This window comes from Brienomyrus brachyistius, chromosome 20 (genome assembly GCF_023856365.1).
Source record: "Brienomyrus brachyistius isolate T26 chromosome 20, BBRACH_0.4, whole genome shotgun sequence".
NCBI lineage: Eukaryota > Metazoa > Chordata > Actinopteri > Osteoglossiformes > Mormyridae > Brienomyrus > Brienomyrus brachyistius.
In genome coordinates, this window is record NC_064552.1 from 19,793,341 (window position 1) to 19,819,942 (window position 26,602).

General features: G+C 46.3%; 1 protein-coding gene across 4 annotated transcripts in view; it reads right to left on the reverse strand.

Moving 5' to 3' along the window:
- Positions 1-26,602, reverse strand: part of slc8a1a (solute carrier family 8 member 1a) — a 122,102-nt gene that overhangs the window by 89,810 nt on the left and 5,690 nt on the right. For 3 of the 4 annotated variants that reach the window (XM_048987403.1, XM_048987399.1, XM_048987400.1), the window contains exon 2: positions 23,410-25,261. In XM_048987403.1, coding sequence (XP_048843360.1) covers positions 23,410-25,226 — 1,817 coding nt within the window. In that variant the 5' untranslated portion in view covers positions 25,227-25,261. Of the gene's footprint in view, positions 1-23,409; positions 25,262-26,264; positions 26,598-26,602 lie in introns of those variants that run through there. The other variant, XM_048987401.1, reaches the window with a different exon arrangement.

Here is a 26,602-nt window from a genome sequence, read left to right on the forward strand (position 1 = left end):
GGTAAGACCCCACCTAGAATATTGTGTGCAGGTTTGGTCACCATACTGTACCTTAAGAAGGACATTGCTGCCTTGGAAAGGGTTCAACGTAGAGCTAAATGAATGATCCCTGGTCTTAGAGGAATGTCTTATGAGGAGAGGTTAGTTGAGCTGAATCTGTTCAGCCTCCAGCAAAGGAGACTAAGGGGGGACATGATCCAGGTATATAAGATTCTAACAGGTCTGGATACTGTTCTGCCAAATGGCTGCTTTAATATTAGTTTAAATCCTAGAACTTGTGGCCATAAGTGGAAATCAGTGGGAGAACATTTTAAAATGAATCTGAGGAAGCACTTCTTTACACAGCGTGTAGTTAGAGTATGGAATAGTCTTCCTGCTAGTGTAGTGCAAGCGAAAACCCTGGGTTCCTTTAAATCAGAGCTAGATAAGATTTTCACAACTCTGAGTTATTAGTTAAGTTCTCCCCAAATGAGCTTGATTGCCTGAATGGCCTCCTCTCGTTTGTAACTTTCTTATGTTCTTAATTTCTGTTCACATGTATAATAATAATCGGTTTGTTTTATTAATGTTTTTACTGTATATTTCAGAGTATAAATTAAAAAGGAAACATACATCGGGGAGCATACCACGCTAACTACAGTAGGTAAGCATGTGAAGAAAAGCAAATTCCACACACCGAGCAGAGACAGGATTCAGCCCTAATGCTGGAGGTTTAAGGCACCACACAGGAAATACCGACTCGTTCATCATATAACCAATTGAAAATCTGTTTACCCAAAGCAACTCAGACAAGGAGCTTTATAGGTATGTTTATCCACTTTTTTCCCACAGATGTTTCCTGCAATAGTGTGAACACAAGAGAGGGACCCCTCTTGCATCCGCTAGGATGCTAGGTAAAGCTACACACCCTGCTCCCCCCTGCTGTTTCAGGGACAAAATGAGAGACACCCTGGGGGTTGCGTTGCGCTGGGAGAGAGGTGCCATTTATGGCTGAGATACTGTACACGCCAAGGCTGGTAAACACTGAGCATGTGCAAAATGATTCCCCATCCCTGGGAAAGAGGACACCGTTGCCTCGATAACAAACAGAATGACAGCACACCTCTGATTATGGCATTACACAAGTCAGCCAAGCCCAGGGTCAGTAAAGTGACCCTTTTCTGGGAACTGGGCCTCCCTGAACCCGGGGAAACTGAAGTGAACCTCAAATTAGGGCAAAAAAAAAAAACTGTCCAAGGAAGGCTGACTTGTGCCGAAGCGCTCTCTGTGTGAAAAGAATGGGACCCGCTGGAGGACAGGCACAGCCTGAGGGGTCGAGAGGGAAGCAGATCGATAGCGAACAATGGTGACTCTATGGGGAAACCTACAGCGTTACGGCGTTTAATGCGGCATTATTATTCTGCAATAGCTGCGATGGAGCAGGTCCCACCCTGCGCTTCACCGCAGCCCTGCTTCAGATCGGCTTTTAAGGAAGAATGGGTGTGGTACTCCATAAACAGACATTGGACCCACTGCAAATATGACTTTCAATGCCGACCTGCTGATCAGATATGGATTCTACAAAGATACTAATGAAGATACCAAAGGGAGAGAGACGGGGTAATGGAGACTGGGAAAATGTTTACACTCCCAGTAAGGGCCGAGTCGGCCTGTGCCGATTCACACGGCGAGCGGCGGTTTGCTTGCAGCGGGCGCCTGATGCAGCCACCCTGTGTGTTTATACAGTTTGGTGTGACTCTCAGGCAAAGAGTGGCTGATTTCCCATCTACCCTGGAACGGCCTGAAATTCCTCCACGAAAACATCGCTGGCAGATTAAGCCACGTACACGACACACGGCTCTGTAATGACGGTATGCTGATGCCGCAGCTATGACGACACAGATCGAATCTGGGATTATATAATTGAACCTGAAAGATGTATAATCCAATCATTGGGGAGTAGCTGAGACAGAAAAGCTATTACCAAAGATTTACTTGAAACTTGGACTCAGTTCACGTACAATTACATGGCAAGAAACAGGAATAACAATAATGGAAGGCAGGGATGTGTAATGAAATGCATGCAATACCCTTAATGGACTAAATATTCACTACTACTACATACGCTGTTGCAATTAACCCTTGTTTCCTGCATGGTGTATCCTCTGTGATTTATTTATTTGTTATTTAGCAGATGTTTATCTAAACCGACTTCTCTGGCTTACTTTTTTCACTTTTGGCAGTCTGAGTGGAATTTTCCACTGAAGCACTGAACCAGCCTATTTTCTGATTAGCTGTAATGTTCACTTGAACCGATGTCCTTGTGGTCAGGGATGGAAACCCTGATCCAGGCTCTTCAGGTCTGTCTGGGGAGCCCCAGCAGCTTAATGTCCCTTTTGGCCTCGATAGGCCCTTAAACCCCTGACTGCCCCACTCTTATGGTGGTCAATTCACAGGGTGTGTCCAAAACCATAAACACAGTAAGTACTGAATTTTTTTGAAGGCTACTACTTGACTGATAATGTAGTACGTACTGTGCATGCATAAGAACAATACGAATGCACTTAGACATATTGTAGTTGCCATTTTGCACATTACCTGACTGACCTGGATATTTACCACTGACATAGCTTGACCTCTACGAAAGCTAGAAACTACTAAAAATTATCCTAAAAATTATCAACGAAAAATCAACATATTTGGCTCCCCTTATGTTACTAGGTATTCTTTTTTCCTGGAATTTGTATATAGTCGGGACTTTCTCCTGTCATCTTGGCACAGATTACAGATAACTACAGATACTTAGCATATAAAGATTAAAATGCATTATAGTTTGTTTTCATATCAGCGCAAATGCACATAAAATAAGTACGCATTTACACTTACCACAATCGATTGTCGCACGTATATTTTTTAAAGGTGAATGCGGACTCGTGTACAGTACCAGTTATGTCCATCCCTGTCAATATTAATGTTTCTCTCTTCAAGGGGCGAAACAAAAGTGTCAATAGTGATATATTAATTAAGTGAATGCAAACATATTTTAAATGGGGTCGGGCCAATAGCAATAAAATCTTAAGTAATATATACACAATATGGTGCAACATTATTTATCCGCATTAAGATTTATCTCTGTACTTAGCTAGCAGCTTGGGGTCTCCTCCATCCCCCAGGGAAAACGCAGAGGGGCCGCTCTCTGGCTCCACGGGGCCATGGAAATTTCATGTTAAACCGTCTGCCCGTGTTTGCAAGTGCGCTCTGTCTCCGGGGCCAAGATAAACACTCTCCCCATCGGGCGCTATTTATGGCTCTGTGTTGCTGTATTTTCTTTTTTACTTACAGAGCAGATATGAATTCCTTAATGCGTCTCCACAGAGCAAGGCCGGCTCCATTCATTTCGACAGGACGGTGAAAAACGTGTGACTGAAATGAACGTAAATGTCTGAGTGCTGCAGAAATGGCTTCCAATAGTCACTAATGTTTAGCTCTAAGCCATCTCCAGCCCATCTCCAAACAGCTCTGTCTTCATGGTTCCTGCTCTGAAGCAAGCTTCATCCATGCATCTGTAACAGGCGCTCAAGGTGGGGTCCGACCCCCCCCCACTGCTTGAGGACACTGAGCTCAGTATTATCCCACATGAACGTCATCCTTCAGAATTACAGTAGGATTATCGCGAATAGATTGCTAATGTTAAGCTTCGTTTTAGGGAAACACCCTCATCGGTTAGGCACCGCTAATGATTCTGTTGTTTGAAAGCAAGAAAAACAAACCGGCATTTTAAATAAGGAGGAAATTCATATTAGTGGGGCAGTTGGGTTACATGGCAGACGTCACAAGCTGTGGTTCAGCTACTGTGAAGCTGTTTGTCTCATTGTAAGAAGCCCCCACAGCACATGGAGCACTGCGTGAGCCTGGACCCCAGACCTGTCGCGCTGTAAGGACCCCAGACCTGTCGGGCTGTAAGGACCCCAGACCTGCCGTGCTGTAAGGACCCCAGACCTGCCGCGCTGTAAGGACCCCAGACCTGTCGGGCTGTAAGGACCCCAGACCTGTCGGGCGGTAAGGAACCCAGACCTGCCGTGCTGTAAGGACCCCAGACCTGCCGTGCTGTAAGGACCCCAGACCTGTCGGGCTGTAAGGACCCCAGACCTGCTGTGCTGTAAGGACCCCAGACCTGCCGGGTTTTTCCGTCATTCAGCAGTAACAACACTAGCTGGCAAGAAGTTTGACCATTGCTGTCTTGTCCCAGATTCTACCACCACTCTCTAGCCCTGTCAGCAACTTTCACCCGACCATCTCAGTCGGCAATATATATACGATATTGCCGTAATACCAGCCAAGCACTGGCCAGCACCCCCCACCCTCCCGGATGCCCCTCATTCCTAAGGTGGGATGTGTGTGAGACCTACAAGAGGCTCTCTGATCCGCACCAACGTGAGGTCTTCTCGACAGTTTTTGTTGGTCAGAAATTATTTGTGAGTAAAAAGCCGATTATGAGGGGATTATTTTGGGTCTGATTATGGCATTCTGTAAGAAGCTCTAATTAGGAAAAATGCACGTCAATAATGGTGGAGAATGTATGATTGGATAGAGATTCATACGAGGACCACGCAAAAGGTAGAGGATACGTGTGTCAATAAAATGGCTGAATGTGGCACAATCCCTCTAATCGGAAATTTACCTGCAAAGGCAGGTCTGTCCTTCACTGGCGATATACTACAGCTCCGTGTATCAGGTGAAAATCCCAGACACAGAAATAAACAAGTAATAGTCAAACTCCTCTGTATTCACACAGCTCATTTTTAGGCGTGCTTTTCCTGTCCCACTTCGGGGTCATCGCTGAGGAAAACAGCACAGTGTGATGCCTGTCATGTAAAGCTGTTACTGATTAAGCAGACTTAGGGCGGGGCACAGTGCACACAGCAGCTATTGGTTAAGAGTCTTCAACAAGATCATGTGACCCACCAGCTCCCTGCCAGTTCATTACATCCCCAATTTATCAGACTGCCAAAAGTGACAATTAATTGTTTATTTATTTATGGTTTTTTTTGGGGGGGGGATAAATTGTCTCCTACAACTGTTCAGAACTAATCTTGGAGATTGTCTTCACCAGACGGCAATAAAGACAGTTTCACGGGCATCAGGCATGGAAATACTCCATGGATGTCAGACACTTCATCACAATAGTAGATGAAAGTCCAAAGCCTACAGGTTGGATAACCGGCACCTTAGGGGGGAAGAGGCCCAAACTCTCTCCTATTAGAGCAGGGTCAGAGACAGTCACGCTGACATATTCTACAGAAAGCTCCCCCCCAGCTTTAAACACATGCCTGCAGCCTCCCTATATATGGCCCTGCAGCTCCAAGGCAGTGGAGATTCTGCACGCTTTGAGGCAGGGGGGCCACGTGGATCCCGCCACATTAATCACCTGAAGCGGGCATCGGTGTCACTGGCGTTATTCCAAGACCCGGGATGGAGAGCTGTTTACCGGTTGAAGAGCGAGCATGTTACTGTTACATCCCCATTCAGAGGGGCCAGAGCCCCTGTCAGCTCAGGCAGCCAGATACACATCCCAGAGCACATTTCTGGGAGGTCTCGTCTGGAGATGGAGGAAAACAGTGCCGGTCGCCAGGACGCCCTCACCGTCCACCGTTAAGTTACCCTAAGCAGGGCAGGGACAGTCAAGACGATGACTGGGACTCAGATGTTTTGGGATAACTGACGTACCCCCCAACACACAAAGACACACACACACACACACAGGTTTGTAATTATATCTTTGTGGGGACTCTCCATTCATTTCTAAGAGGAAACTCTAATCCCAACATGGCAACCTTAACCCAAAAATCACACACACACATGCACACGCACACACACACACACACACACACACACACACACATTCTCCAAACCAGATAGTCTTCACATCAACATGGAATTCTTCTTTGGCATGATCAACTTGGAAAAGATCACCTTCACTTTAGCTTCACCCACAAGATTACCAGTAATGTAACGAGCTGCATGGTTTGCTGTGCCTCTAATCAGAAGGTCACTGGCTCAAACCTGGCGGTCAGCAGAGTCATTTTACCATGGGGCCCCTCAGCAAGGTCCTTAACCCCAGTTTCTCAAAATAAAACGAATAAAAAAGTATGGCACTTAGGATAAAAGTGTCTGCTAAAAAAATAAAAAATACACCTTCAGAACAAGGGTTCAAGTATCCACCAAGACTCATTGCATGTGGGGTTTGCATGTTCTCTCCGTGTCGTCGTGGGGTTTCCCCCCCCTAAGTCCAGAAATATGCTCAGGTTAATTGGAGTTACCAAACTGCCCACAGGTATGCATATGAGTGAGTGGATGGATGGATGTAGTACGGATGACAAGCAGACCTCAGTGACACTGGGACAACGGGGCTGAGTGGGGTCTCTCTTTGGGTTTCTGGGGGCAACAAACCAATGCAGAGTGGAGCCAAAAGTACCCGGTCTGCCGGCAGACGAATGGGAAGTGGTGTGGGTGTGGGGATGAGGGGGGGGCTGCAAGCCTGAAACCCAGACAGAAGGGCTTCATGTCAGCAGGGGTCCTGTTCAGGTGGCCCATTGGGCTCGTCCACCTGCCACAGGATTGCCCTGCTCTCTGAGAAATATATGCACATCTGAAGGAGGCAATAAGGTAATACATTAACAAATAAATTACCCTGGTAATAACAGCAGGATCCAAATGCATCCGTAAGTTTCTCCAGTTGGGAAACTCCTTTGTTTCATCAGCCATATTTATAAGGATCAATAGGTCAGCCTCAGCATTTAAAATATTTATATTCGGGATTAATATCTGTATTCCATGCACATACGAATCACGTACACTAACATCCACTCTACAATAATAATATACAGTCTATATATTGCAGCACTCACTCTGCCAATATTGCCCTGTTCCCATGATAACAAAATAAAAAATCTGCAATAATTCATAGATGATCATTAATAACCAAGTCTGGCATAAAAACCTTAAGGTAGGCTGAGAGTAGCAGAGCAAAACCAGGAGGTCCTTGGAAAGCGTGAGGCCTTTAGGAAACCTTGTAGCCAAAATGTTCCCGGGTCAGCAAATGCATACGTTTGCCGTTCCTGGAGGGACTCTTTATGGCGTGACGCACCCATCATGACCCAGAGCTGCTACTGAATTTCATTCTTCATCACAAGCTGCCTGATGACATCCCACTTCCAGCATGCATCACTGAGCCGAGCTTTCACGATACATGAACGAGACGTTACAGTCACTCTTTGGTCGCCTTTGGTGCACCAAGATGGACACAAAATGTCAACCCGGTCACTGAATTTACCGAAAAATTCAACCGCCCGCCCCTGAAACAGCAATCGCTTACATCCTCTGTTGCCTTCGCTCCTCTCCCCTCCCAAAAAGCTGGAGACGGGAGTCATTATTTCTGAGACGTTCCCCGGGGTATTTCAGAGACGATCTGGCCTTTTTCAGCATCTCAAAGGAAACAGCAGCGTGTGAGTGTGCTCTCCCGTGCAACGGAGACACCGTCTCCAGCCCTCCATTGTCACACATGACTGGTGGCTCTATCGCACCATGGCCTCGTCCTTTGAGGCTCCCTGTTAAGACATCGACGTGGGTCACGAGGAGTCCGTCATGTATGCTTGCAATGTCTTGGTGTGTATTAACGCAAAATCACACTGGGGTTTCATCTACTTTCAGTGTTTCTGGCAGTTCTCTGTGTACCTACAGAGATCTTCGAAGGGGCAGCAACAACGTTTGAAGGGACATTTCTGCGATCGCCAACTCCTAGAGCACTACGACATCTTTTGGACGCATCCAGAAGATTTTAACAGGACCATCAACAACAGGGTTGCTCTATTCCGTTCCTGGAGGACCAGAATTCTACACAGTTTGCAGATCTCCCTTAATCAGCTAATTGCCAGGTTTAGCAGGTGTGTTTGAGCAGGGAAAGCTGCAAACTGTGTTAGAATCTGGCCCTCCCGGATCAGTACTGAGATAACTCTGTTGTACAGGTTCCTCCTTGCTAATTAATCCCCGGGGAGGCGCACTGACCTGTATGGCTGACCTTGTATAAGGAGTCGACCTGGACTGGAGGAGGTGAGGCAGGCTATGGCCCTGCGTGTTTCTTTGGGGTGCTTTTGTTAATATTAGTTTGCTGTGTGATTTTCTAACACGAGGCTCTTACACCACATTTTCCTGTGTTGCGTATAGAGGGACAGAGACCCCTGAAGTAAATAAAGCATTTTATACAACTTAGTGAAGCACAATTCTGTTGAAGCATATTTTTCTAGTGAACAAGGGCTCCGTATGAGTTCACTCTTAAGAGGCAGGATGGTGCAATTCCCCTTCCTAAAATGCCAGCTGCCCCTTCAATTTGAGATGTCATACTGTATGCAGTCTGTGTGGAAGCCTGATCTGAATACAATCGCATCAGCAGGAGTTGAGTCACTAAAGTCAAGAATTTAGCTACCAAAGAAATGCCTGTGAACCAGAATGTCTAGAGACATATCTCATATAACACAGTCATGTCCAACATCATTCACTTCAGCATTCAAGCCATTTCGCCAGAGTGTATGAAAGATTTTGTTTATGGCAAGTCAACTTACAGAATACTATATGTGGAAGGTTTAAAGGATTTATTCAGGAAAAATTCACTTTCTAATTTCTCACATTCTGAACATTTGGCAGTAATAAAAAGGAATGAAAAAAAGGATTATATAAAATAAAAATGCATGCATCCATCCATCCATCTTTTAATCCCCTAGTCCAGTGTTTCCCAATATAGTCCTCAGGGACACATAACAGGTCAACGTTTTTTCCTTCCGAGCTCCTTTTCGGACAACCCACATTTCTGCTCCCTCCCAACTTCTGCAGTTGTGAGGGAGCAAAATTGTGGACTGTCCGTGGGTCTGCAAGGACCGAATTAGGAAACACTGCTCTAGTCTGTGTCACGGGGGGCTGGAGCCTGTCCCAGGCAGCACAGGGCACGATGCCGGGGAACACCCTGGACAGGATGCCGGGGCTCAGGGCTCAGGCAAACACACACACCCGCAGTCACACACTACAGGCCATTCAGAGAAGCCATTCATCCTAACTGCTAGTCTTTGGATTGCAGGAGGAAGTCAGAGTAGCCGGCAGGATGCTGCATGACGTGGGAAGCGGGCAGGCTCCCATTCTTAGGGCCTTACTTTATCTATGAAGAAGTGATGGAATAGAGCAGCTTATACTGTGCTTGGAGGGATCTCCCATGGTTCCATCCACTCAATCACCCATTCATCTGTCCATCCACTCATTCCTCCATCCATCCTTCCATCTCACACAGTAAGTGTCTACCCTGGTCACGTGCAGGGTTACAGGAACAGGCTAAACACCAATAAGGACGCCACTCAAGATGGTCCGAAACGCAAGACATTTCAGGACAGTGTGACGTCTAATTTAATCTTCACTGTCATTGTCTGCATCGGCCTGCTGTCTTTTTATCGGCGCTGTGCTCAGATAAGTGTGAGGAGGCTCCTTGCTACTCAGTTTCGCACTTTGGCTGGTCACACGCAGGCGGCGCGGATGACAGATTTCTGACCAGGTTTCTGCTCTTCTTGGCTTTGTACTGCAGCTTAAAGCCTTTGTCATCAGAGTTCCTGGTTCCTGATTGAATTCCTGGTTCCTCTACTTCTCCGAGTCAGAGACTGTTTCTATAGGGAGTGTATCCCAGAGCCGGCCATTCTGTCCGCAGCCCCTGTTCCGGGCAGTTACCTATGTCCTTCAGTATGCTATCCAGTGGACTCAGGCGCTGTCAGATGGAAACTTTGGAATTGTATGGTTCAGGGCACTTTGACAGTTGTGAAAGTAAATATGTTTTTGTTGAGTGTTCCATCCATCCATCCATCCATCCATCTGGAAATGGCTTTTCCTGGTCAGGTTTGCACGGTGAGTTTTCTGTATTACACTTTACTCCTTTCTCAGACACACATCTTATACCCCCCCCCCCCCCCCAATCCCCTCTGAAACAATGTCAGTTGCACCATTCGATTCAATAAAACAGAAATATACTGTCAGGAATGCTTTGTAAATAATAGGGATTCGTTTTTGGAGACACCTTAAGTGATAAAATTAATGAATAACATGGTGATTAATTTTCCCATAACATTTTATCAATCAAGGCATAAGCACACAGTACAGTAATCCTCCAAAGGGCATGTTTAAGAGATATGGGCTCCTGGCCATCACCAGTATTTCAGGCTCCATTCTCCCTCCTGGAAGCCAAGGCACTTAAAATAAAACACAGAGAATGGTCTGCATGCTCGCATTCTGCAGGCACCAAATAGGGCTGAAAAATCTCCAACTGCAGTTCCCACATGCTGAGAAATACTCGAGGGATGCATGCCATGGGGGGGGGGGGGGCATCTTCCCCACGTTGTCACGGTGACCTCCGCCCCCACGCTGCCACAATCACGACTGCTTCACGCATTATCATCCGCCGCCGTAAATAGGGGAGGGGGGGGGCGCACAGGATAATTGTGGGTGAAGGAAATTATTCAGGGAAGTAGGTTAATTCCCCTGAAAAAAAGAAAAACGGAAAATCCTCCGTCTTTCCCCCTCTGAGATTATATTCCCACAGAAGTGCTGTCTGCTAGCACTTCTTATCTCCTACCCTTGGCCCTAAGAGAGCTGGTGCTGTCATTTCCGGAACCTTCCTCAAAGCTCCCAGACAAAGAAGGCACCTGGTAGACATTCTAAACGCCATAGCAGATCCTTGGCTTTCCTTAAAATGAAATGCTGCTTTATCTGTCATGTGCACAAAAATGACTACACATTGCAATTCTTCTTTTCACAAATCCTGTCTTTCTTGATCTCCTTTAAGACAAACATATGTACAAGTTAACCTTGGGGTGCAAGCCATTTATGCTACACCCCCAGCAGATTGCAGGAGTATAAGGACCTTGCCCATCAGCCATTTAGGTATTCCGCAGAATTCGGGACTGTAACCAGCAACCATCCAGTCACAGAGGCCTAACACACTGACAAATACACTGCACCCCATTGAAGAATGATTTTTTTTTCAATTTAGGTCTTTGTTTACTTGACCGCTATTGTCAGAAAACAGGACAGAGCGCATCATCATGTCAGAATGAGATCCAAACTAGACGTCACAGTGCCCGACATGAACTACAAAGCTCTAGAAGTGAAAACCCGTGACGATCGGCCTAAAGAGCGCTGATTGACGCAGCCGGATCCCCAGCTGCGCAAACAGGTGTGGAGTTTCCCCCGCGCTGGAACACAGCGGTAGCATCCCGCCGGCAGGATCCCACCGCCCGCTGTGATCGGACCTGGAGGCTAAATAAAGGCCTTTCACCCACCGGCTAGCGCCCTCATAGCCATGTCAGGAGAGAGTAAATAAGCTTTGCTGTGTATATAATCGATAATATCCGCAGAGCTGTTTATGTTAATATAATGGATAACATGTGCGATCCTCAAAGTATATGAAGGCTTCTTCTCTGCAGACGAGACAACCGGACCTATTCTCACGCCTGGAGTCTGAGGACGTTTCCTAGCATCAGAACACTGACTAGCAGATTCCAGAGCAATTTATCTCCCAAGCCGTCCGCAATAGCTAAATCTGGACCACCGCGACACTGATGGTACCTGCACTTTATGTGAATCGTGACGCCCGATACTTGTTTTCACTGCACCATATAATCATTTCCAACTAGCTGACTAGCTTGGGGAGTGGAGTGTATGCCGCATAGGTTAGGACAGTGTGACCAGAAAGATGCTAGTTTGCATCCTATAGTCAGCAGAGTGATTTGAGCAAGACCTTTAACTCTCAGTCACTTCAGGGAATGTATTGCTTTATGAAATGCATGCTGCTTTGGACATAAGGAGCTGGTAAATGAATATACTGCACATCTATCGTCTGCTTATGTGGGTAGTAGCCGTTTCCTGCTTGTGCAGCACCCTGTGTACTTGTTGCACAAGGTCAATATAACTTCTTGACTCTTAAATATACACATGATCCCGCCTATAGGCTCAAAAACGGCTTTCATCTGCTTACCCCCCGTCAGTGCTGTTTAAACCAGTAATAAAATTCCCATTTTATCTTCCATCCCCCATATCACGAGCGTCCAAGTGGAGGGAGTTTCACGCAGAGCTTAGGCGTCTGGGGAAGCTGCCTTCTCAGCCTTTGTCACTGACGTTCCTACGCTGTGGGGCGAGCCTGCCCGCAGACAGTGAGGAAGAGGAGCTCAGATTTCCCGACACATTCCTGGTAAAAATGAAGGCAGGCAGGCTGAGGGCTTTTACTCAGGAACTGTGCCACCGATCAGAAGTTCTCGCTGATGAAGAACACAGCATACCAGCGATGGATTCTGTGGAGGTGATAGGGGTCACGTGCAAGACAGATTTTCTAAAAACCAAAACAGAATTGATGTTATTTGCATAACTACACATATCAAATCTTATCCTTTACACTAATGTGGGCATAATAAGATATTAGCGTGGCAAGGCAATTGTTTCTGGGGCGGTACGGATGTGCTGTGGTCAGCATTGTTGCCTCACATCTCTGGGACCTGGGTTCTGTGTGTGTGGAAATTGTATGTTCTTCCTGTGTCGTCGTGGGGTTTTCTCCATGTACTCCGGTTTCTCCCCACAGCCCAAGAAAATGCTGAGTCTAATTGGAATTTCCAAATTGTGCATGGGTGTGAGTGTGCCCTGCAACGGGTTGGTGCCCCATCCTGGGTTGTTCATGGCCTTGTGCCCGTAGGCTCCACGATAGGCTCCGGACGCCACGCAACCCTGAATAGGGCAAGCAGTCACAGAAAATGTATGGATAGTAATCATTCCTGCTAGTTGCCACCCTGCAATGTCTTTTGCAATCATGGGTACAATCACCAGATGTAGATTTTTCTGAACAGAAGAAAAATATCCAGTGTGTTACTCTCCAAACTGCACATACATACTGAGAGACAGGAAGGAAACAGCGACCATGCTCAGGTCCTGGACAAATAGTCAGGTTTTAAATCTCTACAGTGAGAAGGACAGAGGAAGTCACAGGGTTGGAAAAATATGGTGGAAGACCTCCACAGAATACCAGGAAGACACCATGAAGACACCAAAGATCTCCAAAGAACACCATTAGGAAGGACAAAGATCTCCAAAGAACACCATCAGGAAGGACATCAAAGATCTCTACTAGGGATGGAACGACACACACAACTCACGATGCGATTTTCTCACAATTTTTTTTAACAGAATGAGCTGCAAATTTATTCAGAAATATTCCTGTATCTTTCTAAACGGCACAAAATGTGTGCTCTTTTTAAGTGAATGAATTACGAAGGTGCACTTAATATAAAGCGTTACCAAATAAACTATGGCTTGATATGCAGCTTTTTATGCGTGGTCGCTCTGGCGGTGATGAATTGAGCTCACTGTGGTGACGGTGGACATGCTGAAGCATGTTTGTTGTGCTATTTGCGTATGTTATTAGTCTTTTACAATGTTTGCACGCAGTTTTTGTCTTGTCTGCTTTTCTCGTCGTTTTTATTTGTGATCATCGGAAAGCTAAAATGCTGCCACACCGCCGATTTAAGATCGAGGGGTGTGTCCTCACTTCCAAAGTCGCTCACCATCTCGCGTTCGGTCTAAACCGAAAATTAAAGCACTAAACTACGACGTCGACGTGAATACGCAGTGACATCTGACGTCGAACTGACGTGGAGAAATCAAATGTAATATTACACCAGTTTTTCCTAAGTAAAGTACCGTGAAGTACTCCTAAAGTAGCGATTCATTTTCCACATCAACCGGTTTAAATCGTCATACATTTACATCGATTTTTAATCGATTCGCGATTCATCGTTACATGCCTAGTCTCTACAGAACATGGTCATGAAAGCAGAGTGGGCAGCTTTGGTCAGGTGGATGGCGTGAGTTTTTCAATTTGACACCATTCTGCCCACACCTGTGCACACATTTACATGTATGTAACAGTTTCATTACCTCGAAAATAGTCTATAGGGTTTGCAAACTACCCCAACGCCTTTGGTGTAGCTAACATTAGGCTTATAATGTAATAGTGTAGATTTCTTGTGCGAATGTGAGAGTTGGAAAGCGTGAGTGTCACAACAGATGTGTGATATTTGGCAACCTTGTTAAAGACACCAAATATCTAAAAAAATAAACACCATCATGAACGACACCAAGTTACATTATCCTCACCCGATAGACTCGTACAGAGAATTAAACAAAATATCTCTAACATTCTTATACTGTTTAATCTCATCAAATCTGGGACGGTAACGATAGTCATTTCAGACAGCTATGTTTTATTTCCATTCATGTATGGTGTTCACAAATTATTGAACGCTATTTTTGGATAAGATGCTAGTAACCACTGGATCTGTGGGTAAGTACAATCAAGTGAGATCAGGTGCTTCCCAGGAGAAGGAAGCAGATATATGAAATCTGATATTGTGTTGGAGAGGTCTCAATTTTTTTTTATGATACTTTTGGAGGTGAAGGGGTTTATTTAAACAATCATAATGGATATTTACATGCGAAGCTTATGCGTAAGCTTTTCACCAAGTGATAATGATGAAATAATAAAAAACACATTTATCTTTCTCGAGGCTGAATATGAGGTTCAGAATATTCTCAGCTATTAGAAAATATTTGTACATTTACAATATCTCTATACACTCAAAAACAGTAAAAATGTGAATTTTGCTTCTCACTGGGGCTGTACCTTTGTAATTGTACCTTTTAAGGTACAGAAATGGACTCTGAGGAAGATCCCAAAGGTACAAACACCATTTATGTACCATCAATGGTACAGAAATGTTCCTGTACCTTAAAAAGGTATAGTTACCTACAGCTAAGGGTACAATTGGCAGATCCTTGAGGGTACAGCCCCAGTGACAAGTATAGGTACAAATTTTTACCCTTTTTTTTCTGACAGTGTAGAAAACTACAGTGATTAACAATGCTAACTACAGTAAATGTACGATCTGGAGATAATAATCTGATATTTAATGCTGTGAATCTACAGTAATCCACCCATCCATCCATTTTCCAAACCGCTTATCCTACTGGGTTGCGGGGAGTCCAGAGCCTATCCTGGAAGCAATGGGCACGAGGCAGGGAACAACCCAGGATGGGGGGCCAGCCCATCGCAGGGCACACTCACACACCATTCACACACACACACACACACATGTACACCTACGGGCAATTTAGGAAGTCCAATTAGCCTCAGCATGTCTTTGGACTGTGGGGGGAAACCGGAGTACCCGGAGGAAACCCCACGACGACATGGGGAGAACATGCAAACTCCACACTCATGTGACCCAGGTGGAGATGCTAACCACTGCACCACCAGGCCTCCCCGCTACAGTAATCTTCTTTGTCTATTAAGAGGTATAAAAAGCAGTTACATAAATCTGGGAAGTTAAAATGCTAATGTCCTGCAATGTAAATTTAGAAGAGTGCTAGAATGTAATAAGTGCTACCCAGCCTCAGAGTCAGAAACTCCCAGAACTTTGAAGAGGGTGCCAAACAAACTCAGGGCATCAACATGCTGTACTCGTCGTGCATTGCTAATGGAACGCTCTGCATCCTTTTTTGGGAACATTGTCAGTATAATTGAACACTTGAGTGCTGCTGTAGCTGAAGATGGTGTGTGGCTCAGCGGATTAAGAGGCTGTGCTTGTGATCTGAAGGTCTGGGGTTCAAATCTCAGGACCAACAGGTTTCATCATTGGACTCGAGCAAAATCCAGAACTGCTCCAGAGATAGACTGACAGCACTTTCACAAAACTACATATCACTTTGGCTAAGAGTGCCTTTTAAAAACTGTAAACATTAAAACCAGAGTTTAACAAGTAAAATCACAGAGCTACAGTTTTCTTCTCACAACTATTTAGTAGCATGAAGTGAAGGAACAAAATAACATTACTGCTTCAGTGTAAAAAGTGCAGGGCATCCCCCTGCCCTGCGACGGACCGGCACCCCGTCCGGGGCGTCCCCCTGCCCTGCGACGGACCGGCACCCCGTCCGGGGCGTCCCCCTGCCCTGCGACGGACCGGCACCCCGTCCGGGGCGTCCCCCTGCCCTGCGACGGACCGGCACCCCGTCCGGGGCGTCCCCCTGCCCTGCGACGGACCGGCACCCCGTCCGGGGCGTCCCCCTGCCATGTGCCCTGTGATTCCTGGGATAGTCTCCAGAATCACCCTGATCCTGTGCTGGATGAAGGATTGTAAGATGAATGGAGGAATGTATGGATGGTTTTATATTACAATGTAGTAATAGATTGCGTGGCATAACAACAAGGAAGCAGTTCTAACAGTGTGTTCAGGCATAATCCCTGGTTTTTCAGCCTGCTGGTCTTCGGAAAAGGGCGTCGAGGGGGTTTCAACTGACAAAGATCAGCAATCTCTCAGCCTGTACTCTGCTGTAGATTTTTACCAATGGAAAAAAAGACACAAAATACACAGTGATGCAGCTTAAAAATAGTGCAAGAAAACCTATTTGCTCAGAAAAACCAAGAGACCCCGAAGTACATTTCTGCTCAGAAAAGTGTCACTAGATCTGCTGTCAGAGCCATCTGCCATCTCAAACGAAACGTCACAAGGTGTCACAGCAGTGTGGCCACTGGTAGTTCTGCTCATTCCCGCCTGGCCTGTGGCAGGCTGGCATGAGGAGACGGTACAGTTGGCATCTACACCCCCCAGCTTGCAAAATAGAATACAGGAGACGCCATTTGGATTTATGCTCAAGCCCAAAAGGTCAATTAAAAAGGTATCCAAAAAGGTTGGGATGAATAGACAGGAAGAAAGAAAAGCGGAACATACCTGTTGAAGGTGAGTCAGATTGCAATGCTTTGTGCAACAGCTTGCAGATGAATGCAGGACTTAAGAATGGCCATCAGAATTACGACATCGCTTAATCAACCCAAACCATTGGAACCGTTGGAAATAGCATTTTTAAAATGTCGCCAATTCTACAGTACATGCAGGAATCGGGAGGTTAACAGCAAGAGCCTTCGTCTCGCTGCCTCCACCACCCAGAGCCTCCGTCTCGCTGCCTCCACCACTCAGAGCCTCCGTCTCGCTGCCTCCACCACCCAGAGCCTTCGTCTCGCTGCCTCCACCACCCAGAGCCTCCGTCTCGCTGCCTCCACCACCCAGAGCCTCCGTCTCGCTGCCTCCACCACCCAGAGCCTCCGTCTCGCTGCCTCCGCCCCCCCAGAGCCTCCGTCTCGCTGCCTCCGCCCCCCCAGAGCCTCCGCCCCCCCAGAGCCTCCGTCTCGCTGCCTCTGCCCCCCCAGAGCCTCCGTCTCGCTGCCTCCGTCTCGCTGCCTCCGCCACCCAGAGCCTCCGCCCCCCCAGAGCCTCCGCCACCCCAGAGCCTCCGTCTCGCTGCCTCCGCCACCCAGAGCCTCCGCCCCCCCAGAGCCTCCGTCTCGCTGCCTTCGCCCCCCAGAGCCTCCGCCCCCCCAGAGCCTCCGTCTCGCTGCCTCCGCCCCCCCAGAGCCTCCGTCTCGCTGCCTCCGCCCCCCCAGAGCCTCCGTCTCGCTGCCTCCGCCCCCCCAGAGCCTCCGTCTCGCTGCCTCCGCCCCCCCAGAGCCTCCGTCTCGCTGCCTCCGCCCCCCCAGAGCCTCCGTCTCGCTGCCTCCGTCTCACTGCCTCCGCCACCCAGAGCCTCCGCCCCCCAGAGCCTCCGTCTCGCTGCCTCCGCCCCCCAGAGCCTCCGTCTCGCTGCCTCCGCCCCCCAGAGCCTCCATCTCGCTGCCTCCGCCCCCCAGAGCCTCTGTCTCTGCTTTCTCCACTCTTTGATCCTCTGTCCCTCTGTCTCCACTCTCCCTTCCTAGATATGCTGTTTTTTCTTGTGAAGACAGTCTACACCATGTCCAGTTTACTTTATTGATTCACTGCTCTGTTTCCATTATGTCTGCGTTATGTAAACAGATGTCGTTTCACTGTTAATTTAGCCAGCTCCTCCAAGTTGACCTGTGCTGTTCCTCTTCCACAAAGCCCAAAATCCTTTTTTTTTTTTTTTTTTTTAAAGGAATGTTACCTGTTTGTGACTCCAGAACCTTCAAGACACAAATTGCTACTTCTAACTAAAAGTATATAATTAATAACATGCACTATTTATGATGGACAGGAGCTCATCCACCATGGCTCATTTGCCATATCTAAGCATCAAGGTCAGTCCAAACAGAGCCTTAGATGCAGGTCATCGAGGAGCCATTTCCACAGCGACTGGTCAGGCAGATGGTGTCACAATAAGATCACAGAGAAGGCAGACAGACAAAATGTACTTTTTTATCCAAATTTCACCCCCAAAACAGTTAGCAGACATCCTAGATCAAAGGAGTAGCTAGATGTTCTGGGCCCCCGGATAAAATGTCAGTTGGGCCCCCTCGGTACAATTCACCAAGCAGGGGGGAGGGAACTGGTCCTTTGAGGTAAATTTCACGAGTGGGGGGGGGGCCCGACACAGGTATTCTGTTAGGCCTCCTGAAACCTGACAGAGTATACATGCCCATTCAATGGCCCTATCCCAGGTAAGCGGGCAGAGTCAAAAGGAGGCCAGCAGGGGCAAAGTGCACGTACAGCATACGGGAACGAGGTTGTCATGGCAGCAAGGCATGCAGAATCCAGCGTGTGGCGACAGGGACACGTGCATCTGCTCTACAGTCATGGGCGACGCAGCTGAGGCGACAGGGCTAAGTTAAATGTCAGCTGATGTAAATGCATTTCCGCTCACTAACAGGTAGATGAATTATAGAAGAAGCCCTCGCCTTCTGAGGCACGTGTGCGGTGACGTCACGCTGCCCTGACAATTCAGCCGTCTTCCCATCCTGGATGCCTTTGCACACATGTGGCACTTTCACCTTCATTCAGCCTTGCTCTCTGCAGTTCATCTTATTCAGTGGCACATTTTAGCATGAATAATACTCCAAAACTACAGCAGCTTTTACCAAAGAGGCAGGCTGTGATGAATTTCAGCATCCATTAACCACGGTTATTTGCCTTTGTAAAAGCATACCACCCTCAGCTTAAGAAAATTTTAAGTTATCCACAAACACACAGCGCCACCTAACCCATGTCAGAGACGACACTCGGAGTTTCTTTAGGTTTTACAAACTAACTTTACACTGGCTCCTCTGCTTAGCTGAATAGTTCAGTTCTTGTGCTTTGACAGGTTTGTTTCCTTGATAGAAAGACTCATCCAGCTGCTTCATATTAACACTAGTGACACATACATGATTACAGGAGACTGACCAATCAGCACACAGCAAGTGCACTAGTGAAATCCAGGTCCTTTTGATTGAAATGGTAGCTTACAAATCCTGTCCTAGCTCAAAGTTTCGTCCCTGACATGGATTATCAGGTCACCCTACTCAGAGCTAGGTTCTGAAACTGCTGGAGTCTCCCAGGTCCATTTTATAACATCACCAGAGCTAGGTAATTCAGGTCCAGAGAGTAAAGGTCCAGACCAAGATTTCGTTTCAACCAACCAGCTGAGTATAAAGAGTCACAATCACAGAGAACTCAGCTGGTTGGTGGAAACAAAATCTTTGTCTGGATTTTTACTTTCCGAACCTGAACTGTCCACCTCTGAGCATCTCAGGCATCACAGGCATTCAGGCATGCGATGCTGCCCATCTACTTGGGTGGACGGCTCTGGCCAGTCCCACAGGTGTGATAAAGTCACGTGACTTCACCCCCCCTACTTGTGGGAAGCCGGCCATTCAAAGCAGGAGTGAGAAAGCCAGGCCACCTCGAGGTCATTCCTCCACCATTCCACTGCTGCGGTGTTACCTGTGAGCCACGTGATAATCAAAACAGTCCCTGTGAAACGGCCCCTGTCAGGCATCAGGGCCAACCTCCTTCTAAACCAGAGTTCATTATAAAAATGTGGGATAAACGATTAATATTCTCCATTTCATTGTTTCACTCTGGTTCACACTATGCATGTCGCCCCTCTCACTGCACAGTCCGCCCTATGCAGGTTCCATGTCCATGGAGTTAACCAGCTGCGGGTCACAAATACTTGGGGGGAGATTAAAAATTCTAGAACGTTCTGAGAAGTGAATCTTGAGTTTGCTGCATGCCAAACATTATGCCGAATCCATGCGAATAAAGTGAGAATTTTTCCATTAATAAGTGTATTTTCTCTATGTACTATGATGGTTGTATCTGTACTGAACATGGGCAAACTTTTGTGTCATCGTTTCCTATACATAACAGTATTCACACAGCATTTACATTGTATTAGGTATTACAAGCATTCTTGAGATGATTTAAAGTGATGTGAGTATGCTATATGGAAATACTATGGCATTTTATATACGGGATTTGCACACTTGTGGGGGTCCTGGAACGAATCCCCTGTGGATACCGAGAACCAACTACTTTGCTTTTTTCCTTATAGTTTATATTTATTTCTAAAATATGGACGGGTGCCATGGGGAGGACGGGGTCAGCTGATAGGCCCATTCACAAACCTGGTCCTTATTCCCAATCACGATAGTTTCTCCCCCCACCCCCCCATTACCGCTACAGAGTTGCCACCCTTCTGCCATCTGATGCCATTTCGTCTTCCTACATAATTTTTTTCTCCTTGTGTTCTTGTGTTGAGGCTGAAGTACTGTGCCCCCCCCAATAAAACTTTCTTCCTTCTTCCCTTGGGTCACATGAAATATTCCTTGCTGTCCTGCATTCCTTAGACTCATAATAAGCATAATAAGCAATTATGCTTATCCATCTCTTAAAATGTATGTGCTCAAATGATTTACTGTATTAATGTATTTATATTTTCTTGGCATACTAAGAGTTAAATCTAAGTTGGGGGGGGGGGGGGGGGGTTCCATGGGAGTGTGCCAATGTCCAGATGCCTCCAGCCTGGACTCTCGAAGCCCTTTCTGGGGGTGAGTTCGGTCAGCACAGTCAACCTGAGCATTGCTCCTGCAGCACTGCATTGTGGGTAATGAAAAATGACTGTCTACTCCCACTCATCCACTCACTTCCGGACCTGATGGGACCAAGAGGATGCCAAGGGCCCTGGGGAACGAGCATGGCCGTCCTGCTAACTTAAAAACGAAGCTGCGAAAGAAGGTGCATTGTGGCTAAAAATGAGCAAATGTCGTAAAGGGAACCTTGGCAGAATTTATTTATAAAGCTCCTTCCAGCCAGTCAATGGCTGAGACCTATTAGCCGTAACATATGAAAGCAGGTGACATGGACTGTAGACAAAGAAAATCAAACAGTCCTCTGTGTCATACAGTCTAGTCAAAACTCCAGTGGATAAAAATAATCTAACAACGTAGCATTTGGTCTTCAGGTTCAGTTACTGTCAACGAATACGATGGTTCGCCTTCTCTAGAAACACAGACATCTAACATGGTCAAAGAACAGGTTCATGTGACATACACATGTATAGAATGCAGGCACAGACACACACACACACACAGGACTGTATTCATCTCTTTATGACGCTCAATTTATTTCTATAAGCAAAACCCTAATCCCAGCAATGACAACCTTAACCCCAAGCCAGCCCTAACCTTAACCATAAGTAGCCATACAAAATACAAGTCTTTTGGCATTTTTAGTTTTATGACTGCAGTCACAGATTTTTACAAAACAGAGTTTTCCCTTGTGGGGATCAAAAGAATGGCCCCTATGTGTGTAGAAGACAGCACTTATGGACTGACTTGTGCTTAAAGACGTCAGAGAACGCAGGTTCGCTTGTTGAAAGCAACTGTCTTTTCACATACATTAGCATATGAGTCTGCGAAAATGTAAGTGTATTTGTTACTATGACAGAGAGGATGAGCCAGCCTGCATACGCAAAGCATCCCCCTCCCAACATGTACAGAGCCCATTAAGGGATAGCGCTGGAAAGTATTAAACAATTAAACAGATTTGTGTTCCCTCGCGAATGTTTGTGAATGGCTGCAAAACGGTTCTAAAATATTTCCCAATGCTGTGCCTTTATGTGTTCCGTAGAGATGTCAGAGAGAGGGCAAATTAAAAAGCCAGTCCTGATTCACAGCCTTAATCCACCCTTTGCAGGGTGTGATTAACGTCTTTCCCACTGCAGCTAGGCATTACCTATGATTAAAACATGTCTACTGTCTACAGTTATAAAATCCTGCAGTATGTCACTTTCCAGTGGGACACGTAACAAGGGCCCCCCTGACTACTGTGAGCATGCGATGAGATCACTAGATAATTGCAAGGTAGCTATTAAGCCAGCTATTGAAGTATTAAAGTATTCATGTATTGCGTAATTAATCAAACCTGCTGTATGTCAACAAACTTTCAACATCACCCTGGTGTCTAATTAGAAATGACTGGAGAGAAAAATACATACAATGACCATTTTATCATAAAAATATACTGTTGGATTGTCAAAGAAAAATTCTCTAGCCGGTTATCAGATGCCACTAGCACATACGAGATACCAGAGGTGGAAATTTCAGGTCCAGAAGGTATAAATCCAGACCATGGTTTTGTTTCAACTAACCACCTGTGTACTTTGTGACTGTGACTCTTCATACTCAATTGATTGGTTGAAACAAAATCCTTGTCTGGATTTTTACTTTCTGGACCTGAAATTTCTACCTCTGCAAGTTACCACTTTACATTAGTGTGTCAGGTTCCACTCCACATTAGCATATACCAGCTATCCCTTTACGTTAGCATGAACCACATCCCACTCCACGTTAGCATATACCAGCTATCCCTTTACGTTAGCATGAACCACATCCCACTCTACATTAGCGTGTACCACATCCCACTACACATGAGCATACACCATCTACCTCTCCATTTGAATTTACTAGCCACCAATACTGGTGGTCCTACTCTCTCGCCACAAAGAACCACATCTGCAGAAATACCAACTAATTGCTCAGTCTAAGGGAATTTTTACAGCTGTGCTGCGCTGTGTTGCCTAACTGGGGAAGATGCAGAATGATCTAAGATTGGACTATGAGATTAAGTTCTTTCTCATGGCACAGTCATAGGTGACAAATCCACAGTTAAAAGCAAAGCCACGAGGAAAGACAGAAAGTAAGAAACAGAACAAAGAAAGGGACAGAGAGAAGGCAGAGGTTGACAAAGAAGCCCTGTTTGAAGCAAAGAGGTACCTGGGATCACTGTAAATGGAAATGCAATGTAAACAACAATGTAAACGATCAACAATCACGTTATTGAATGGGGCTGATGAGCACTTAAAGCACAGCAAGCAGCTTAATATAAACTAAATCCACAGAGTGGTGCAGATACATATCTTTGGAAGAAAAAAAAAAATTATATATATTAGTCACTTTTAATTGCAAACCTGCTTTCCTTAAAAATAAGCAGGGCCAAAGTGGGAAAAAAATGGTAAATATAAACTGGTACTTACAAAATTTCATCATTCTGGAACTCCAGGACTCCGTGGGTATCTTCGAAATCTTCTCCTCCTCCTTTTGCCGTGCCTTCGACGGTCTTGTAGGGAACCACCACCACACCGCGGGCCCCAGACGCACGATGAACCTTCACCTCCATGATGCCGACGCTTTCGCTGACATGCATCACGGGCTCCTCAAAAGTAAAAATGCCGGCGTGGTCATCGTCGAAGATCGTCACGGTTGCGGAGGAAGGCAGACCCAGGCACGCCAAGGTCTCCACGTGATTGGCCTCAGGGTTCCACTCCCCAGCTCCCACCGACAGCACCTTGACATTGCTGAGGTGAATCAGGAAGTTCTCATCTTCTTCAAAGATGTCATCGTCGATGATACCAATGCGGATCTCTTTCTGCGTCTCACTGGGTTTGAAGATCACGACGCCTTCCGTGAACTCGTAGTCGGAGCCGGCGTTGGCGGTACCGTCCTCAGTGTGGAATTCAACCGACACGGTGTTTGTGAGGTCACCGCCGCGTCGGACGATGTTGAGGACCACCGTGCCACAGTTCTCCAGACACTGGTATGAGCCGGGATCAAAGAAGATCTTTGACACTGGATCATTTTCAGCAACTTCACTGCGCACCTCGTGCATGCTCACTGCCTTCCGAGCTTGGTCGGCGGCATGCTTCTTCAAGATATTCCCTGCTCCGGTCATCAGCCTGGTTGCTTGACAGCGATAGAAAGCGCGGCTCTTCTGCTGCTGGCTCAGCACTTGATAGTTGGCCATTTCAATTATCTGCTCCATTTCTTTATCGGGATGCTTCTGCTTAAGTTCTTTTAAGATTTTAGCCATGTCTCTCCTGGCTTCCTCATCATCAAAGTCTTTATCCTCCATATCAAGGCTTCCATCCAGAAAGTCCACCGAGTTGGAGTTAAGCATCTTGCCGTCCATCTCAATGTCGACTTTTGAGGGCAGAGGCCGGTCTCCTTCTGTCTCAATGATCACCCCTCTCTGCTTTCCGGCTCGGTAGCGCTTATACACATACTTGTAGAACAGAAGCCTGCGATCAGCAATCCAGGCAAAGCCAACACAGAGGGGGAAAAAGAAGAGGGTCAGCAGCCCTTCCCATACCTCCACCACACCCGGAGAGATAATAGCCAGGATCAAGTAAAGCCACGTATACGCAAATATGCTCCAGGTGGCAGTGACGAAGAACACCCTCAGATGCTTCACCTTCCGGTGCTCTCCATCTGGGACAACATAGACACAGAGGCCAATGATGACGAACATATTGAACGCGGCACTGCCCACGATGGTGTTTGGGCCAAGGTCGCCCGCGTTGAAGTTGTGCCCGCAGACCTCCACAACGGACAGCAGGATTTCTGGAGCGGACGAGCCAAGGGCCATGAGAGTTAAGTTGGAAACAGTCTCGTTCCAAATCCGCACAGTGGTTGTGGTGGTTTCACCGTTGGGTTTCTTGATAGTTATTTCTTTCTCTTGTGATGTGATGACCTCGATGGATGCCATGAAGCGATCGGCAATGATAGAAACTCCAAGGAACATATAAACCAAGGCAACAAAGTAGACTGTTGCCCTTGCTATTTTGTCCCCGTATGATGCATTTACAGGCTGCCACACTGGCAGAATCACTCCTTCATTGCAATGGTAACTTCCAGTGCATGATTTGGTTTCATTATAAACTGGAGAATGGTCATCTTTTTTACTCTGTTCCGGACTCTCTGAAGTCACCAATTGAATTCTGAAGAGCAGCACTGCCAACACAATGCTGATTTTGAGGCTTAGGGAGAAGCAAGCCGAAATCCCAGATCTTTTCATACTGCCAACAGGACAGCTTCCAGCTGTTACCGAGCCTGTGTGGAAGATTTAAACATGCCGTTAAAAAAACCGCGCAGAAATAGTATTATTCTGCAAGTACAGAACTAGTATAGTGAAAAATTACACTGCTAATATCTAAGCCCGTGTGGTCTGTTCTCGTAGGAATATGAAACGCACGTTTAATGTCTGGTATACAAGCACTCAACATACCAAAAATATTATCATTAATAATAACAATAATAACCAGTGATGAGCTGTTACATTTCTTCTCTTTTATAGATAAGAAGATAAAGGAACAGACATACGTACACGCGTGTGGATCGCATCTTATATATATATATATATATATATATATATATATATATATAGAAAGACACACCTGAAGCCGCTAAGCACTTTCACCGGACAGACTCGGCACTGAATCACTGCAGCCGCGGATGCCACCTGTTCACGCAGCCCATCCATGTCCACCCATAGCTACTGTTCTCCGCTAAATACGAGCGCTAATCATCGGTGTCGAAGCGCACAGCGATATTACCGGCAACTTCCTTAAACTCTACGCTTAGCTGATCAGTACTGCGCTACTAATTAGCCGTTGATCGTGAATCAATGGAAGCCATCAAAAAGGCGATTCCAAAGAAACGTACAGCAGTTTAAAAACTGAAAATAAAACAATAATAGTGAAATACATCATCCATACAACTTGTGCGAATACAATAAGTCCGCGAGCCTTGCGCTCCCGCGAAAGGATTTCTCAGTTTATGTACAAGCAAGCCACTGGTTTATGGTTACGCGTAATAGACAAACAAACCACAACTTAAGTAGTACTTCCTACTGCATGCAGAAATCAGTCCATCACTCGAACCATATATAGTCATGTGCTGTAATGCCTTCCAAAAACAGCGCACACTGTGTAATTGCAAGCATAGAACTGCAAAGAAAGGCAGAGCCTAAATGTTTTATGCAGCCATGTATCCATACGCAAAGTTAAAGTATTACTTGAAAATATGCTTAAATGAGATTAAAATGGTACCGTACCTTTTGTTTAAAATCAACGGTTTTAGTAGTGATTCTTGTACTGGTCGCAGTAGTGGTGGTACTAAACGGTATTTGTAGCAGTAGTTGTGGAGACTGGAGTAGCGGTAGTGATGTCACTGCTTGAATGGTATCTTATTTTATGCGAGACCACAAAGGGCTCTCCCTTGCAAAGTAAAAATATACCACAAGTCCCTGAACATGCGCCTTTTTACGTCCACAATCGGCAGGATAAACTCAGGAGCAGCTCCGCTAGTGAAGACGCATGGTATGGCTCAGGAGCGCATCGCGGTCGCTTTCCCCCTCCTTCTCATGCTCTCCGATTTTCTCTTTGCTGCGGC